The following is an 18,263-nucleotide window of genomic DNA, read 5'->3' on the forward strand; positions in this document are numbered from 1 at the left end:
TTACTTTTTAGTTTTCGGCAGACACAACATCTTTGTTTGTATGTGGTGCTGAGGATGGAACCCAGGCCGCATGCATGCCAGGCGAGCGTGCTACCGCTTGAGCCACATCCCCAGCCCCTCTACTTTTTCTTTTTCTATAAAATGATGGCATTGACTTAAATGATTGTGAAATTTAAGAAATGTACAACATACAGCGATAACTCAAGAATTCCATCAGAGGGCAGGCTTTGTCCAAGTAAATTAAACCTGAGCTGTTTAACTGTGGACACTATTTCCTAGGACAGGACATTTTTTCTCCCGTTCAATATTGAAATAAAGAAATAAAAGGACTCCATCAATTTAAACTTTTGTGTTTACCCTATCTGTGATTTAAATTTAAAATGAACTTTTTAAATTTCACTTTTATTTTAGGCGAGCAAAATCTATCTTAGAATTTGTGCTCATTTTCATTAGTTTTTCTTTTCACACAACATGTATGCTTTTGCCTTTTTACATTTGTACCATCCAATACCTGCATTTTTTATAGTTGTTCTCTCTTTAGTCTTCCCCTCTCCTAGTTCTACATACAGTTCCTTCAACTATTCATTAAATTTGTGTTACCCATGGAGAAGTCCATATGGTGGTGGTGTTTTTGATTCCTATTATAACTTAAAGGGAAACTGTCAGAATGTCCGGAGCCCTTGATGTCCTGCAAATGAAGGAGAAGGATATCTTCAAACTCATTACTGTAGGAACCCACTTCGGTGGCACCAACTTTTCTTTCTAGATAGAACAATATATCTACAAAAGGAAAAGTGATGGCATCTCTATCATAAATCTGAAGAGGACCTGGGAGGAGCTTCTGCTTGCAGCTTATACTATTACCATTAAAATTCCTGCTGACATTGGTGTCATTTCCTCCAGGAATACAGTCCAGTGGGATTTGCTGAAATTTGCCACTACCCCCGGAGCCACTCCTATTGCTGGCTGCTTTATTCCAGAAATGAATTTAAATTTAAATTTTAAATTTAACCAGTTCTAGGCTGCCTTCCAGGAACTGTGTCTTCTGGTGGTTACTGATCCTAGGGCTGACCACCAGTCTGTCTGAGGCATCTTATGTCAATCTGCCTGCCATTGCTCTGTGCAACACAGATTCACCACTCTATGCAACAACAGGGGTGCTCATTCTGTGGGTCTGATGTGGTGAATGCTGGCCTGGGAGGGTCTGTGTATGTACAGCACCATCTCCTGTGAATACCCAGGGGCGGTTATACCCGATCTCTACTTCCACAGAGATCCCAAGGAGATGGAAAAGAAAGAGCAGGCACTGCTGAAAATGCTATGACCAAAGAGGAATTTAAGGGTGAATGAACTGCACTGGCTCTTGAGTTCACTGCTACTCAATCTGAGGCTGCAGGCTGATCCAAAAGCTGCAGGTGCCCTCTGTGCCTCTTCAGTAGTTCCCTATTGAAGTTTGGAGCAGTCACTGAAGGTCTGAGCTTCCTCTGCTTAGACCACTGAGTGGTCTTGAGCTGTTCATCTTTTTAAAAAAATTATTATTATTATTTCGTTCTACATAATAGTAGAACCCATTTTGTTATGATTATACAAGCATGGAATATGTCTTATTCTGTTTAGGACCCTAGTCTTGTGGATGTACATGATGGTGAGAGGCACTGTGGTGCATTCATATATGTATATAGGAAAGTTATGCCAGATTCAGTCCATTGTCTTTCCTTTTCTTATCCCTGTCCTTCCCTTCATTCCCCTTTATCTTATCTACTGAACTTCTATCTCCAGCTGCTATTGTGGGTTAGCTTCTACACATCAGAGAACATTTAACCTTTGGCTTTTTAGGATTGGTTTATTTCACTTAGTATGATAGTCTCCAGACCCATCCATTTACAGGCAAATATCACAAGTTCATTCTTCTCTCTGGTTAAGTAATACTCCATTATGTTTTTATTCCACAATTTCTTTATCCATTCATCTGTTAAAGGGCACCGAGGTTGGCTCCATAGCTTACCAATAGTGAATTGTGCAACTATAAACAATGATGTGGCTGTATCACTGTCGTATGCTAATTTTAAGGAGTGGGATAACTGGGTCAAATGGTGGTTCCATTCCTAGTTTTTTTGAGAAATCTCTGTACTGCTTTACAGAGAAGTTGCACCAATTTGCAGTCTCACCAATAATGTATGAGTGTATTCTTTTCCCCACAGCCTTGCCAACATTTATTGTTACTTATATTCTTGATAATTGCCATTCTGGTTGGAGTAAGATGAAATCTCAGTGTAGTTTTTTTTTTAAATAATACCTTTATTTTATTTATTTATTTTTATGTGGTGCTGAGGATCGAACCTAGTGCCTGACAGGTGCTAGGCAAGCACTCTACCATGAGTCACAAACCCAGCCTCTCAGTATAGTTTTAATTTACATTTCTCTAATTGTTGAGTTGAAGATAGTTAAACAAAATGGAAATAAAATCATAGAAAATAACATCAGTTAAAAAAAATGTTTCCAGGTTGCTATTTTCTTCCTTTCTATATAACTGTCTGTAAGCTTTCTAGAGAGATGTGATTTATGCTGATAAGTTGAATTATTAGGTCTTTAAAAAAGTGACCTATTTGCATTTTTTTTTGCCTTCCAAAGTAATTGTTAGCCACCAGGGGCTATGATGTATGCCTGTAATCCCAGTGACTTGGGATGCTGAGGCAGGAGGATCACAAGTTTCAGGCCAGTCTCAGCAATTTAGCAAGGCTCTAAGCAACTTAGCAAAACCTGTCTCAAAATAAAAAAAATAAAAAGGGCTAAGGATGTGGCTTAGCACCCCTGGGTTCAATCCCCAGTACCAAAAAGAAAATTGTCACTTTGGGTTAGAATCATGTAAACAGAGGCGGTGATGCCTATAGAATATTGGGTAAGTATTATGAAATAAGGTAGGACAGAAAGATAAATTCAGATATAGAGGAAAGAGATGTGTTGATTTTAAGTATGCTAAAGTTTTTGCTGATAGGGAATTTCTAGGTAGATACTTAGATTTTCTAAACTTATCTTTACCTGTTATGAAAGATGAAGTGTCGAATGTATATACATGTATATTGATGATTTTTCATGTTTCCAATTCTTTAGGCTCACCCTGTGATCCCACTTTTATACTGGGATGTGCTCCCTGCAATGTGATCTGCTCTATTATTTTCCAGAAACGTTTTGATTATAAAGATCAGAATTTTCTTGACTTGATGGAAAAATTCAATGAAAACCTCAGACTTATTAGCTCCCCATGGATCCAGGTGAGATCTTTTTGAGAAACCATGTATGCTCTTTTCTCTAACTAGTCCACAATTCCAGAACTGAGCTATGAAGTGAATGTTTGAGAACTGGATATTTTGTATACTCTGATTTGTTAATCCTGGAAATCACACTTCCCTTTCTCTTTAGGGTTAAAATTTTTTTTTGCCACTGTTGTTTTTCTTTTCTTTTTCGTTGTTGTCATTTACTTTTTGTGTTCTATAGACTGTTGTATTTAGTGACTTTCTAAATATTTAAAAAAAATCTGTTCTTTGTCATGTGTTATCTCTGAAGTCTCTAATTCTTGAGTTCAGCTAGTTTTTGATCCTGGAAATTGAATCCAGAGCTTTATGCCAAGTGGTCTACCACTGAGCTACTTCCTTGGATCTTGACAAATTTTTTATTTTGTGATGGGGTCTTACTAAATTAGAATTCTCTGCCTTAGTCCCCTGATGAGCTGACGTTATAGGCTTGCACCATCATGGTAGGCTAGTTTTGATCATGGTAGGGTTAGGGTTAGGGTTAGGGTTATAGGCTTGCAACATCATGGTAGGCTGGTTTTGAGATTCCTTGGCTGTGAGGAGGAGAAGGAGAAGAAGAGAGAGAAAGGAGGAGAAGGAGGAAGACGAGAGTTAGAGATAGATAAGGGGAGTAAGGGGAAAAATAGAAAGAGGAGGGGGAGAGAGGGGGGGGGAGGAAAGAGAGGGGAGGAGAGGATGAAAATAAGTGAAGAAAGAAAAAGGAAAGAAATAAAGGGAGAGAGGGAGGAACTCCCTCCAGATTGGCTCTATGCTAGACATTCCTTGTAATAGCCTGCACTTGCTCTTAAGCAGGCTAGAGGTCAGCAGAGGTTAAAAACTTAAAGTCTTTTCTTAGCTTGTGTCTTGCCCTGGGCCTATTTATAATTTGTTTGAATTTATCAGAATGTGTGGGTGCTCTCAAATGTCCTAATTTTTCAAAGACATCCTTTCCCTAACTTTCCATCCCAGGCTGTTGTGCCTTCACTGTACTCTTTTGCCCTGGCTGACTCAGGGTTGCTTAGTGGCATTATAAAATAAATTTTTTTTCCAGGCGGGGCATTATGAGGTTTTTGATATTGCCGTTGCTTTTCTGCTCCAGTGAGTTCTGACTCAGATGAAGCAGATACAAAGGCTTTACTTCTGACTTTCAGGTAGTCCTTGATAGGTTACAACAGAGAAACACAATCTCTGTTCCTCTGGAACCAAGAACCAGGGTCCCTCACTGGGAACAGGGCTGCCCACTTTAAGGCCACTGCCAAGCCAGGGAGGGAGGTGGGAAGAGCAGAAGCAATGCCACAAAGTTCTCTGAGATTTTAGGTCTTTTTTTCCCCTTTTTTCCCCATTTGCTTTACCCTTTGTAAACATCTGACTGTCTTCCATAGTTCTGATAAAGTTGATTCTGCAGCTTTTCCAAGATATAGAATTTTTTTTTTTTTGGTGATGCCTACTGTGAAGTAAATGTTTAGACACCACAGTCCTATCCAGATCTTAGTATCATAGTATGAAACTCTCAAAAAGGTAGACAGCCCTTCATTTTTACAAAGACGACAAATGCCTGAATCTTGGGGTAGAATTCAAGTCCAGTGGCTAGTGGTTTTCCCACTAAATCTCTGTTTCTAGGCAGCACTTTGGTGACTGCCCCGAAGCATGCCCAGGCACACAGTGGACATCCAGGGCTCTTGTTGAAAAGTTTCCATGACCCACAGGCTGGTCTGCCAGTCAACTCTAAGGAGCTCTTCATGACATTACTTGGCAGCAATATTGTAATTTAGAATATCAAGGATGGAGAATGTTTGGGACACAGCTGCTGCCAGGATCCTCTGAGTAGTGAGTGTGTTTGAGGCTTCAGCTGGTATCCTAGTTGAGAAAGTGACCAGGGTCAAGATCCCAGAATGATTGGTTTTTGGTGTGAATGAACCATAAGCAAACATCACACTATTACCCTGTGTTGAGCTACTGTGCCCTAAACTCTGCCTAAAAGATAATAGCATGATTTTATAGGAGTCATTTAACCATTCTTGTGTACAAGTGCTTGTCTATAAAATGCAGTGCTAGTTTTCATGGTATCTTTGCACCCCTCCCAGTTACAAAATCATAATTCTGTTCCTGAGGCTTATTGCTGGTGGAAGAAATAGCAGGGAGTGGCTGTGTGCTCTGTATCAGGTTGTCCAAATGCCCTTAACCTCTGTGCTCATGTGTTACATGTGAATCATAACAATTCATGGCATTCTATATTTCAAGGTTGCAAGTGAGAGAAGTGACATAAAGATGCCCTAATGCTGTACAAAATGTATCAGGATGGGACATTCTTCTCATGTTTGATGATGTGGTCAATTTATTCCCATCTTCCTGTCAGCATGAAGGACTCCTTCATACGTGCAATTACATGCTGCTCAAGTTGGAGACCATTTTTTTTGTTCACTCCAGTTTTTAACCAGGGCTTAAGTTGGATTATTATATTTGCCTATGTCTTCATTACATGGTTTTAACTTAATAAATGTCATTTAATTTTTAAGGTCTACAATATTTTCCCTTCTCTCATGGATTATCTCCCAGGGAGTCATAACAGAGTTATAAAAAATTTTGATTATGTAAAAAGTTATGTTTTGGAGAAAATAAAAGAGCACCAAGAATCTTTGGATGTCAACAATCCTCGGGACTTCATTGATTGCTTCCTGATCAAAATGAAAGAGGTAGAATGTTATTTGCTGGCATTTTGTGGTTCATTGATAATATCTTTTACTTATTGGGGATGTAACTGGTCAGGCAAGTAATACTTGATAAGCACTTAAGTACCTATTGTGTACATACATGGATCTGGACTAAGCATCGTGGAAGATTTAAAATGGAATTGTTTAACATTTGTAGTACATAGGCACTGTTTTTAAGTTCTAATAATCTCTTTAAGTAAAGAGAGACTGTTAACCTCAGGTAAGATGCAAATTCAAACCTATAGAAAATACAAAATATCAAGCCATAAAATAAAAGTTGACACAGATACATCACACATCATACAGGAGAATAAAAAGGAAGGGTTTAACCTAGGTGGGATTTTTTAGCCAACTTTTTCATCACTGTGACCAAAAGACCTGACAAGAACAATTTCAAAGGAGAAAAAGTTTATTTGGGACTCATGGTGTTAGAGGTCTCAGTTCATAGACAGTTGACTCCATTTCTCTGGGTCTAAGGTGAGGCAGAACATCATGGGAAGAATGTGGAGGGAAAAGCAGCTCAGGATAGGGCCACCAGAAAGCAGAGAGAGAATTCCACTCACTAGGGACAAAATATAAACCCCAAAGACACACCTCCAGTGACCTTCTCTAGCCATAACCTACCTGCCTACAGTTACCACTTAGTTAATCCACATTAGTGGATTAAGTCTTTGATTAGGTTACACTTCTCATCACCTAATCATTTCACCTCTGAATGTCCTTGCATTTTCTCCCATATGATCTTTTTGGGGATACCACATATCCAAACCATAATGTTGGACTTCCTACATTTCCAGAGGTTTAATATAGATCTTTAAGTATTTGCAGTGAGAAACATGGGATGGCATTTTAGATGGATAGCGATGTAGTGAGAAAATCAGATGTGTGTGGTGGCAGAGATGGAGGAGAGAAGCCTTAATTGAATGCTACTGGAAATGAATCTGAACAGATAATGAGGGGAAGATATTTGTTAAATACTCTGCAAACCTGATTGTTGGCATGAAGAGTTTTTATTTGGTCAGGTATGTATGGGCCAGAATAACAATGTTATGCAAGGAAAATTATCCCGGGAGTTCTGTAGAATGGTCTATATGGTGACAGTTGAGCTTATAGATTAGCTATGAGATTTTTTCATCTCTTTACACTTTGGATTAATAAATGTCTGGATTATAGAAATGCAGATTCTGAAATTCAAGTTATCCACCTTGTAATATTCTCAGAGATTTATAGATTTTTATTTTAGTGGAGTAGATGGGCACCAAATAATAGGAACTGTGTGGGAAATTTCAGTATCAAGACAGTTATGCCATTTGATAAGTTTAACCAAGTAGGAAAAGAACTTGAATGGTGGTAGGGTCAGTTTGGAAACTGAGAAGTACATAAGCACACTTGTATAGGTACAAAGCTCTATTTACTGGAAGAGGACAAATGTAGAAGAATCTGGAAAGAACCAACTTTAGAGAATAAATCTATCCTTTGTGTCCACTATTATTTGACTCCACCACTTTGTAACACTTTGAAAAAAGTAAGTCAGTGGGCTGTGGGCTAAGGTGGCAAGGAATCAAAGGGTGACTTTTCTAAAATTGTCTAGGGAATTGTGTTTGAATTTGAGTTTGGCCTGTTGTAGATGAAGTGAAGAAGAGGGAATAGTTCCAAGAAAATGGTGAGGAGAAGAAGCAAATCACTTTGACTCTCTGTCTTGTCTGTTTCTAGGGCATGATCATCATGCAGGGTCTAATTAATTTGAAAATCTCATTGAAAGTATGGACATTTTACCAAAAACATGGACCTACATGAGTTCTTTATATTTGATACACATTGAGAGGGATTTTCTTAATGCTATTAAGCCTCACCATTTAAACTCAGATTACAGTGAACTCCAAGGTCTCTTGTACTTCAGTCACCAAAGGCTGTTGCCTCAATACTGTATTTAAAACTGTGTTGTTCCTTGGAGCTCAGTATAGTATTAAAAATATAGGTTATTTTATTTTTTGTTGATACTTTTATTAGCTATCATTTACATACTATCTCTGTATAGATTTTAAGTGTAGATTAATACTCTTACTATTTTCAGAGAGTTATGGAACCTCAACTAGAATCAGTTTCAGAACATGTTCATCACCTAGAAGACAAACCCTAGTCTCCTTCATTTCACCCAAGCCTTCAGCTTTAGGAAATAGTGGTCTACTTTCTGTCTTTATAGATTTGTTCTTCTGTACATTTCATTTGAATGGAACTACATGGTGTATGGTCTTTTGTGACTGGCTTTGTTCACTTTTGTCATAAACCTTTCAAGTTTCATTGATGTAGCATGTATCAGTACCTCATCCCTTTATATGGTATAAAAATATTTCAGTGTCTTGATATATTACATTTAATGTTTTCATTCATTGGTTGATGGACATTTGAATTGTTTCCATTCTTTGTCTATTATGAATAATACTAGGAATCTTTGTGTATAAGGTATTGGTTATACATGTTTTCATTTTTCTAGGGATTCCACATCACAGTGGAATTGCTCGCTGATATTGCATCTCTATGTTTAGCATTTTAATGTAAGAGCTAAAAATATGAAAACCTAGAAGAAGACATAGGCATGAAATTGGCTCCACCATTTACAAATCTCTCTGCAGTGTTTGATTGCTCCAGTTTTACTGCCTTCTCACCAAGGTGTCTATCTTTTTTATTCCAGCCATCCTAGAGGGTGTGAAGTGTTCTTTCACTGTGTGTGTTGTGTGTGTGTGATTATATGTGTGTGTTGGTGTTTGGTACCAGGAATTGAGCCCAGAGGTGCTTTACCACTGAGCCACATCCCTATCTCTTTTATTTTTATTTTTATTTTTTTTATTTTGAGACAGGGTCCTGTTAAGTTGCCTTGGGCCTATGTATACTAGATACAAGTTCCTTATACTGATATAAGGATTGAAGATATTTTCTCCCATTTTGTGTGTCACATTTTCAATTTCTTTAAAATGTCTTTTGAAATAGAAAAGTTTTCTTTTTGTGTGCAATTCCATTTTGATTGCTTGTAACTTTTGGTTCATAACTAAGAAACAATTACCTTAACCAAAGTCATGAAGGTTTACTCTAAGGTTTCTTTTAAGGGTTTTATGATTTTAACTATTACCTTCATGTATATGATTCACTTTTAGTTAAATTTTTATTGTGTGAGGTATGGTTCAGCTTCATTCTTTTGCATGTGGATATCCAGTCATCCCAACATCTTTTGTTGAAGGTATTATTTCCACATTGAATGATCTTATAACATTTGTTGAAAATCAATTGACTATATATGAGGGTTTATTTATTTTTATTTTTTTTTAAAGAGAGAGTGAGAGAGGAGAGAGAGAGAGAGAGAGAATTTTTAATATTTATTTTTTAGTTCTCGGCGGACACAACATCTTTGTTGGTATGTGGTGCTGAGGATCGAACCCGGGCCGCACACATGCCAGGCAAGCGCGCTACCGCTTGAGCCACATCCCCAGCCCCCTATGAGGGTTTATTTTTGTGCTTTTAATTCTATTCCATTGATCCATGTATCTTTCTTTCTGCTAATATCACATAACTTTAATTAATGGCGTTTTTAATTTTGAAATCAGTAACTATTATGACTCCAGTTCTGTTCTTTTCTAATTTTATTTTGGCTCTTAAGCATTTAGGTCATGTGAAGTTCCATAAAAAATTTAGGATAATCTTATCAACTCTGCAAAGAAGCTTGCAGGGATTTTGATATAGATCCCTTTAAATATTTAGACCAATTTGAGGAGTAATGTCATCTTAACAATACTAAGGATTTTAGTAGATGTACATGAGATGTCTTTCTATTTAATTAGGTTTTCTTTAATTTTTTCCACAAGGTTTTATGTAAGCTAGCTGATTTCAATTACTACTCTAGTAGTGTAATTTGTACATAACCACAGATTCTTGAAATTCATTTGAACTGATGCAAATATTAGTATTGGTTTATAAGTGTTGTACTCTTTCCTAACCTTACTGTAATTTTGAGTTGACAATCTTAGAAACTGTGTGAAGTTGATGTTACCAATAGGGATGACTGATTACGTTTGCTTACCAAGTATTTCTGTTGAGGAGTATCTATTTTAGTTGGGTTGATTACATAATATTAAGCATGCCACAGGTCACTTCAGAATTATAGGACCCTTATTAAATTAATGCTGATCTGGAGCACTGGGTAGGAATGTTAAATTGGGTGGTGTTTGTTAAAGACACACTCTGAGGTCAGTATTCAGATTGCTTCATGTTATTATCAATTTTCTCCTCATCCTCCAACTTCCCCTTAGAACTGCTTTTGGTGTGTCCCATAAGTCATGATATATTGTTTCCATTACCAGTTATTGCAGGATATATTTTAGTTTTCCTAATAATTTTTCTTTAACTCAATAGTTGTTCTGGTATATCTTGTCTAATTTCCATGCATTTGTGATTTCTAGCCTTGATTCCTCTCATTATTGATATTTAGATTCATACCTTTGTGGTCTGAAGAGATAATTTGATAAAGTTTCAGTCTTTTTAATTTTGTTAAGACTAGTTTTGTGGCCTAATCCATGATCCACCTGGGAGAATGTTCCATGTGCACTTGAGAAGGTTGAGCATACCACTGTTGGATAGAATGCTTGTTATGTCCATTAAGTCCATCTGGTCTAAAGTGTAGTCCAATATATTTATACTGAATTTTTGTCTATATTATCTATCTGTTGTTAAAAGTGGGATACTCCTATTTTGGTGTTGTAATCTATGCATTCCCTCAGATCTCTTAATGTTTAGTTTAAATGTTTACATGCTCCAATGTTGGATGCATATATATTTATAATTGTCATATCTTCTTGATGAATTAGTCAATTTATCACTTCATAATGACCTTCTTTGTCTCTTTTTAGTGTTTGACCCAGTGTTTTGTCTGGTGTAGATGTAGTTATCCCTGCTGTCTTTTGGTTTTCATTTTATTGAATGTCTTTTTCAATCCCTTCACTTTCAGCTAGAGTGTTCTTGAAGGTGAAGTAGAGTCTTATCTATGTATCATGTAGTTGGGTCTTTTTTTTTTTCAGAAATGTTGTTAGTTTTTTTTCTTCTTTTTAATATCTTTGTTTTATTTATTTATTTATTTTTAAAAATGTGGTGCTGAGGATTGAAGCCAGTGCTCAACCACTGAGCTACAACCCCAGCCCCTTGGGTCTTATTTATTAAAGCAATCTCCTCACCGTGAAATTGGGATCAGGTGTTTATCTTTAACTCTCTCTCTACTAATCTAGGGGGAGGATCCACAAATGCCTGCACTCAAATTCCAATCATTCTCTCTGATCCTGGGCAGATAGCTGCTGGAAGTGGGCTTACTATATATCCTTCTCTTTGTTTTCTGTGATTTAAGGACACAACCAGAGCTAGTTGATTAAGGAAGTGGTCCCTTAGGTGAAAGCTATAGAAATTGTGATGCTCAGTGCGTAGACAAGCCCCTTCCAGTGCAAATGGGTCGACTTGTTTTTATTATGGGGAGAGGGGGCATCATGAGGGAAGACTAAGGAAGTACCAAGCTCTTCTCAGGCTGTCAGAAATCTACTTGTTGGGTTGGTTAGCTCCCTGATGCAGGCTAATTAGAAGCTCAGCTGTGAGTGGCAGCAGTTGGCAGGGTATGCTGGCACATCTCTTCCAGATAGGAACTTTGACTTTTATGCCCTATCTGCCTCAATTACTGGGTATAAATCCCCTGGGAATGCTTGTGCTCCTATATAAAACCACTTCCCCACCCCCCTGTGGTCTAGAGAAGCTCCTATATGCCTAATTCTTCCACTCCTAGAGTTAGTAAATTTTGAGTAAACTGGGAGGAACCTTTGAATTAGGGTGTTATGATTGTGGTCCAAACCTGCCTCTCCTCTGGGTGTTGGGGATTTCATCCCAGATTCTGTGGTACAGTGTTTGGAGTGGGATCATGCATAAGTATACAAGAGTTTTTCCTACTTGTTAGATGTAGACATTTTCACTTCACTTGATTCTAAAGTTATCTCACAGGTAGTTGATATAGAAATAGATGTTTACTTAGTGCATGCATGTGTAAAGGGAGAGTCAGGAGCCTTTTATTCTGCCACATTGCAGAATTGCAAACTCTTTTTTTTTTTTCTGGTTTATAACATTTTTTTTCAAGATTTGGCTCTAACATAAACATTTCTATTAATTAAAATCGTGTGTGTATATAAACAGGAGAAAACCCAGTTTAACAATGGCTTCACAAAATAGTGTATTTATTTCACATATAAGGAGTCTCATGTTGATTACTCTAGAACTAGTGCGCTAGCCCTGAAGCATTATGGACTCAGGTGCTTGTCATTTTTCATTACTACATTTTGTACATGAGCTACCTTCTCCTCCTCCTCCTTTGTGGTGCTACATTCACTGCTACACTATGTGATTATTACAATTTTAATACTAAATTCTGTATTGTTGGAGTTTTCTCTTCTTTAGAACAACCTGAGTTGTTTGGTTTCACTATAATAAATATGCTGGAAAGTTGTCAAATAATGAAATAATCATGTAATTCCCAGGAAAAGGACAATCAACAGACTGAATTTACCATTGAAAACTTGTTAAACACTGTAACTGATTTGTTTGGAGCGGGAACAGAGACAACAAGCACCACTATGAGATATGGACTTTTGCTCCTGCTGAAGCATACAGAGATCACAGGTATGAACACATACAGCAAGTATGGTGAATTTCAGAAAGATGTGAAGACACTGAGAGTGTCCTCCATCTTGGGTCTCTGAGAAGCTCCAGTATTAAAATTTCTGTGCCACTAGCTGTAATTTGTGCAAATATAATGAAGGTATAAAAATAAGATAATTGGGGCTGGAGTTGTGGCTCAGTGGTAAAGTGCTTGTCTAGCATGTGTGAGGCTCTGGGTTCAATCCTCAGCACCATAAAAATAAACAAATAAAATGAGGGTATTGTGTTCAATTACAATTAAAAAATAAATATTAAAAAAGAAAAAAATATAATTTTTCAAAATAGGTGAGCAGAAGCAAAGGCATAGAGCTTGAGGTGTTAGTGAGAAAGTAATCTGTGGAAAGAAAGTACTCTGGGTAAAGCATCTAGTACAAGCATAATGGACTGGACTAAGCTTATATATTGTTTTTCTGAGTAACAGACCACCCCTTTTTTTTTTTTAATTTTTGGTACCAGGAATTGAACACAGGGGCATTTTGAGACAGGGTCTCACTAGGTTGATCATAGCCTTGCTTAGTTGCTGAGGCTGGCTTCAAAGCTGTCATATTCCTCCCTTAGACTCCCAAGCTGCTGGAATCATGGACATGCAGCACCATGCCTGGCAACAGACTGCTTTCAATGGTGTCTTAGCCCATATTTTTTTGTCTATAACAAAATACCTGAAGCTGAGTACTTTATAGAGAAAAGAGGTTTATTAGTTGCCATTCTGGAGGTTTGAGACCATGACATTGACATCTGCTCAGCTCTAGTGAGGGTCTCCTGGTGGATGGCATTAGAGTTGTGTGAACACATATGAGGGTGATAAGTGGCCCATGTAGAAGGGAGATTCAGGGTAAGAAGTAGACTTTCTTATAACAACCCATTCTCTTGGAAGGTAATTTACTCTGTGAGGCCACTTAACACCTTCTTAGGGTAGAACTCCTATGTCCTAATTACCTCCCTTTAGGCCCCAGCTCTTAAAGGTTTCACTTTGTCTCATTGCTACATTGGGGACCAAGCTTCTAGCACATGACACTTCAGGAGAAACACTGAAACCCTATCAAAACCATAGTAGTATATTCTTAAAGAGCTTTCCTTATTCTGAAAACAAAGTATTCTAATGCTGGTGCAGGGAAGACAGAAATTTATTTAAGCACAGTAGATATTCTAGAAATGTGATGAGACAGCCTGAGAATATTTATAGTCTTGGAATTATTTTAAAAGATTAGATTTATAAGAAAGGTATTTCCTATCGAGGGAGAAGATGTGCCCAAGGAATTTTATTATTCTAGGATTCTGTGTGCAGAAAAAATATATCTGTCAAGGTAAGAATTTTTCTTGGGTCAATACTTTTTTTCTTTAAAAAATACTTACCATTTTAAAAAAATGATTTGCCTTTAAAATACTCTGGTTCTGGGCTGGGATGTGTGGCTCAAGCGGTAGTGTGCTCGCCTGGCATGCGTGCGGCCGGGGTTCGATCCTCAGCACCACATACAAAGATGTTGTGTCCTCTGAAAACTAAAAAATAAATATTAAAATTCTTAAAAAAAAGACTCTGGTTCTGCATAGTAGATTAGCCACACCCTTTACATTTTTCTGGGATAGATGATGACAAATTAATTACAAATGAAAATTACTCCTATTGAAATTAGAGAAGTACAGGAAACAGCTAACAAGTCTTTAGCAAACTTTAGAGACACAAAGAGCAGATGGCAAGTGACAATGTTTTGGTAGGACACTGCAGTTATAACCTTAATTCACAAGAAGGTTCATCGTGTACGCAGGCTAATTTTGTCCCTGCAATTCCCCATACAGCTCAGTATTTGGAAGAGCCAAGTGGCAAAGAAAGTAGAGGGAGAATGAAGCAGGAAACAGGAGGCTCTTCCCCTGGCTCCTTCCTCATCTTTCTTTATCAGTGATTTTATTTCCTCCCCTGGAGCTAAGGGAGGCTAACTCTCTAAAGGAAATGGAATCTTAAGAGGTTCAGCACACAGGGACACAGAAAAAGGTAGAGAAAGAATGAGGTGCAGGCTGAAAAGAAGGGTTAAGGAAGAATTCACTCAAATTCCAAGGTCCTTAGCTCTGTCTCCATTATGCTTCTGAAATTCAGCAGCCGGATATAAACTCCAGAGAATGAGTAGTGCCAGTGGAAAGACCTCTATTTTTTTTTTTTTTTTTTGCCAACTATAAAGAAAATGTTCACTGAATGTCCAGAAAAAGGAATGTAATGAAAATATCCACCCATGGAATTTCAGAACACTACGCTTAAGGGAGAAATTACCAATACTTTCAGAGATAAATCAAGTAATTATATAAAGATTAAGAATCAGAATGGCATTAAAATTCTCACAAACAGCTGTCAGCTTGTGTACTCATAGACAAAGGATAGCTTCAGATTTACAAATTGATGAAAAAATTTACTCTCCAGTCTTCTTTTAGTCTGATGATTATTTTCTTTGCTGTGCAGAAGTTTTTATTTTGATATCATCTCATTTGTCTATTTTTGCTTTTGTTTTCTGTTCCTTTGTGGTCTTGTCCAAAAAATCCTTGCCAATTCTGATGTTCTAAAACATTTCCCTTATATTTTCTTCTACTAATTTCATAGTTTCAGGTCTTATATTTAAGTCTTTAATCCATTTTGAGTTGAATTTTGTAAACATTGAGAGACACAGGTCTAGTTTCAGTCTGTGGCATGTGGATACCCAATTTTTATTTATTGAGAAGACTGCCTTTTTTCCAATGATTGTTTTTATTACTTTTGTGAAAAAATCAGTTGACTGTAGAGGAATGAGTTTACTTCTAAGATGTTTATTCCATTCTATTGGTCTCTGTGTCTGTTTTCATGCCAATACCACACTGTTTGGTTCCTTCAATCATGTAGCATATTTTGAATTCGGGCAGTGTAATGCTTCCTGTTTTTGCTTAAGCTGACTTTGGCACAAGGTGCTGGGTGTGGTGATGCATGCCTGTAATCCCAGAATTTTGGGAGGCTGATAAGGAGGATTGTGAGTTCAAAGCCAGCCTCAGCAACAAGGAGGAGGCTGAGGCAGGGATTGTGAGTTCAACACCAGCTTCAGCAAAAGTGAGGCTTGAAGCAACTCAGTGAAACCCTGTCTCTAAATAAAACACAAAATGGGGCTGAGGATGTGGCTTGCTGGTTGAGTGCCCCTGAGTTTAATCTCCAGTACCCTCTCCCTCCCCCAAAAGATGACTTTGGTTATTTAGGGTGTTTGTGTGTATGTGTGTTTTCATTCAAATTTTAGGCTTGTTTTTTTTTTTTTTCTAGTTTCTATGAAGAACACCACTGGGTGTTTTCATAGAGACTGCACTAAACCTGTAGATTGCTTTAGGTACTATGACATTTAAAAAATATTGATTCTTCTAATTCATGAACACAGAATGTCTTTCTAATTTTTTTAAAATTAGTTGTTCAAAACATTACAAAGCTCTTGACATATCATATTTCATACATTTGATTCCAGTGGGTTATGAACTCCCATTTTTACCCCATATACAGATTGCAGAATCACATCGGTTACACATCCACGTTTTTACATACTGCCATACTAGTGTCTGTTGTATTCTGCCTTTCCTATCCTCTACTATTCCCCCTCTTTCCAATTTTTTGTGTGTCCTTTTCAATTATTTTCATCAATGTCTTATAGTTTTCATTGTATAGATCTTTTACCTTTTCGGTTAAATTTATTCCTAGATATTTTGTTTAATTTTTTGAAGCTATTGTAAGTGGGATTTCTGTCTTGCTTTTTATTTCGGATAATTTACTATTGGCATATAGCAGCACTACTGATTTTTGTATTTTGTATTCTACAACCTTGTTTAATTCATTTTTTTTATAACTTTTTTTTTTTGTGTGTGTGTGTAGAATCTTTGGATTTTCTATGTGTGAGATCATGTTATCTGCAAACAGTGATAATTAGAAAATTAGAATTCCCTTTTCCAACTTGGAGGACATTTTTTTCTTTCTCTTGCTTGAATAATCTGGCTAGGACTTTTAGTACTATGTTGAAAAGTGATAAGTAGGTATTCTTGTCTTGTTCCAGATCTTAGAAACATTTAGCTTTTTCCTCATTCAGTGTCATGCAGTATAATTGAGATGATCAAATGGTTTTAGTTCTTTGTTGTGCTGATATTTTGTTTCATATTATTGATTTGCAAATACTGAATCATATTTGCTTCTCTGAATCCCACTTGATCATGGTGAGTAATCTTTTAAACATGCCTTTGGATTCTGTTTGCTAGTATGTTGTTGAGGATTTTTATATCTTTGTTCATCAAGAATATTAACGTGTATTTTTTTTAATGTACCCTTATCTGATTTTGGTATTAGGGTAATGCTAGCCTTGTAAAAGATGCTTGGAGAAATTCTCTCCTCTTCAATGTTTGGGAACAAATTAAGAATTATTGAACATCTTTAAGTGTTTGGTAGAATTAGCAGTGAAATAATCTGATCCTGGGTTTCTCTTTGATGGGGAACTTTTTAATTGTGGATTCAATCTGGATACTTTTTATTGGTCTGCTTAGGTTTTCTATTTCTTCAAGATTCAGTGTTGGTAAGATGTATATATCCAGTAATTTGTCCAATTGTTTTTTTTTTTTAGTTTGCCAAATTTGTTGTGGATAGTTATTAATAATAGTCTCTAATGATTTTTTTATATATCTGTCGTGTCAGTTGTAATGTCTCCCTTTTCATCTTTGTTTTTATTTATTCATGTCTTTGTTCTCTTTTTGTTAGACTATCTCAGAGTTTTTCAACTTTTTCTTTTTGAAGAATTAGCTTTTTGTTTCATTGATCCTTGTCATTTTTTTAGTCTCTATTTATTTCTGCTCTGATCTTTATTCTTTCTTTCCTTTTCCTAATTTTGTTTGTTCTTGTTTTTCTAGTTCCTTGAGATGCAATAGTAGGCTGTTTATTTGAGATTTTTCTGATTTAAAAATAATTTATTGGTTCATAATAATTATACATAATAGTGAGTTTCATCATACCATATGTGTGTGTGCACACAATGTAATTTGATCAATATTATCCCCCAGTGTCTTTCCTTTCCTTTTCTCCCTCTTTTCCTGACTTGCATGCTCTACTCTATTGATATCCCATTATTATTATTATTATTATTATTATTATTATTATTATTATTATAGTGGGATTTGAACCCAGAGGCACTTTACCACTGAGCTACATCCCCACTCCATTTTATTTTTTATTTTTGAGACAGGGTCTTGTTAAGTTACTGAAGCTGGCTTTGAATTTATGATCCTCCTGCCTCATTCTCTAGAGTTGCTGGGATTACAGGTGTGCATCTTGTGTCCAGCATCACTTCTATTTCTTTCTGCTTGATTAATGTAGGTATTGGTTGCTATAAATATTTCATTTGTTTAAAGAAAATTTATTTCTCTTTGATTTCACCCTTGACCCATTGGTTGTTTATAGTAAGTTATTTAATTTCCATTTATTTATATAATTTTGAAAGTTTTGAGTACTATGAACTGAAATGCATTCTGCTGTCATGTATAACAAATTAGAACAAAT

General features: G+C 36.6%; 1 protein-coding gene and 1 pseudogene across 2 annotated transcripts in view; both read left to right on the plus strand.

Annotated features, from left to right (window-relative positions):
• Window positions 1-18,263, plus strand: part of LOC308634135 (cytochrome P450 2C18-like) — a 53,960-nt gene that overhangs the window by 12,534 nt on the left and 23,163 nt on the right. Inside the window, exons 4-6 of the mRNA XM_081267730.1 lie at window positions 3,112-3,272; window positions 5,807-5,983; window positions 12,556-12,697. Of these exons, the coding sequence (XP_081123856.1) occupies window positions 3,112-3,272; window positions 5,807-5,983; window positions 12,556-12,697 (480 nt within the window). The remainder of the gene's footprint in view (window positions 1-3,111; window positions 3,273-5,806; window positions 5,984-12,555; window positions 12,698-18,263) is intronic.
• On the plus strand, window positions 668-1,350 carry LOC308634134 (small ribosomal subunit protein uS2-like; annotated as a pseudogene). Its single transcript has one exon. The product of its transcript is annotated as a small ribosomal subunit protein uS2-like (transcript).

Source organism: Spermophilus citellus, assembly GCF_964194105.1.
Source record: "Spermophilus citellus genome assembly, chromosome: 15".
NCBI classification, from domain to species: domain Eukaryota; kingdom Metazoa; phylum Chordata; class Mammalia; order Rodentia; family Sciuridae; genus Spermophilus; species Spermophilus citellus.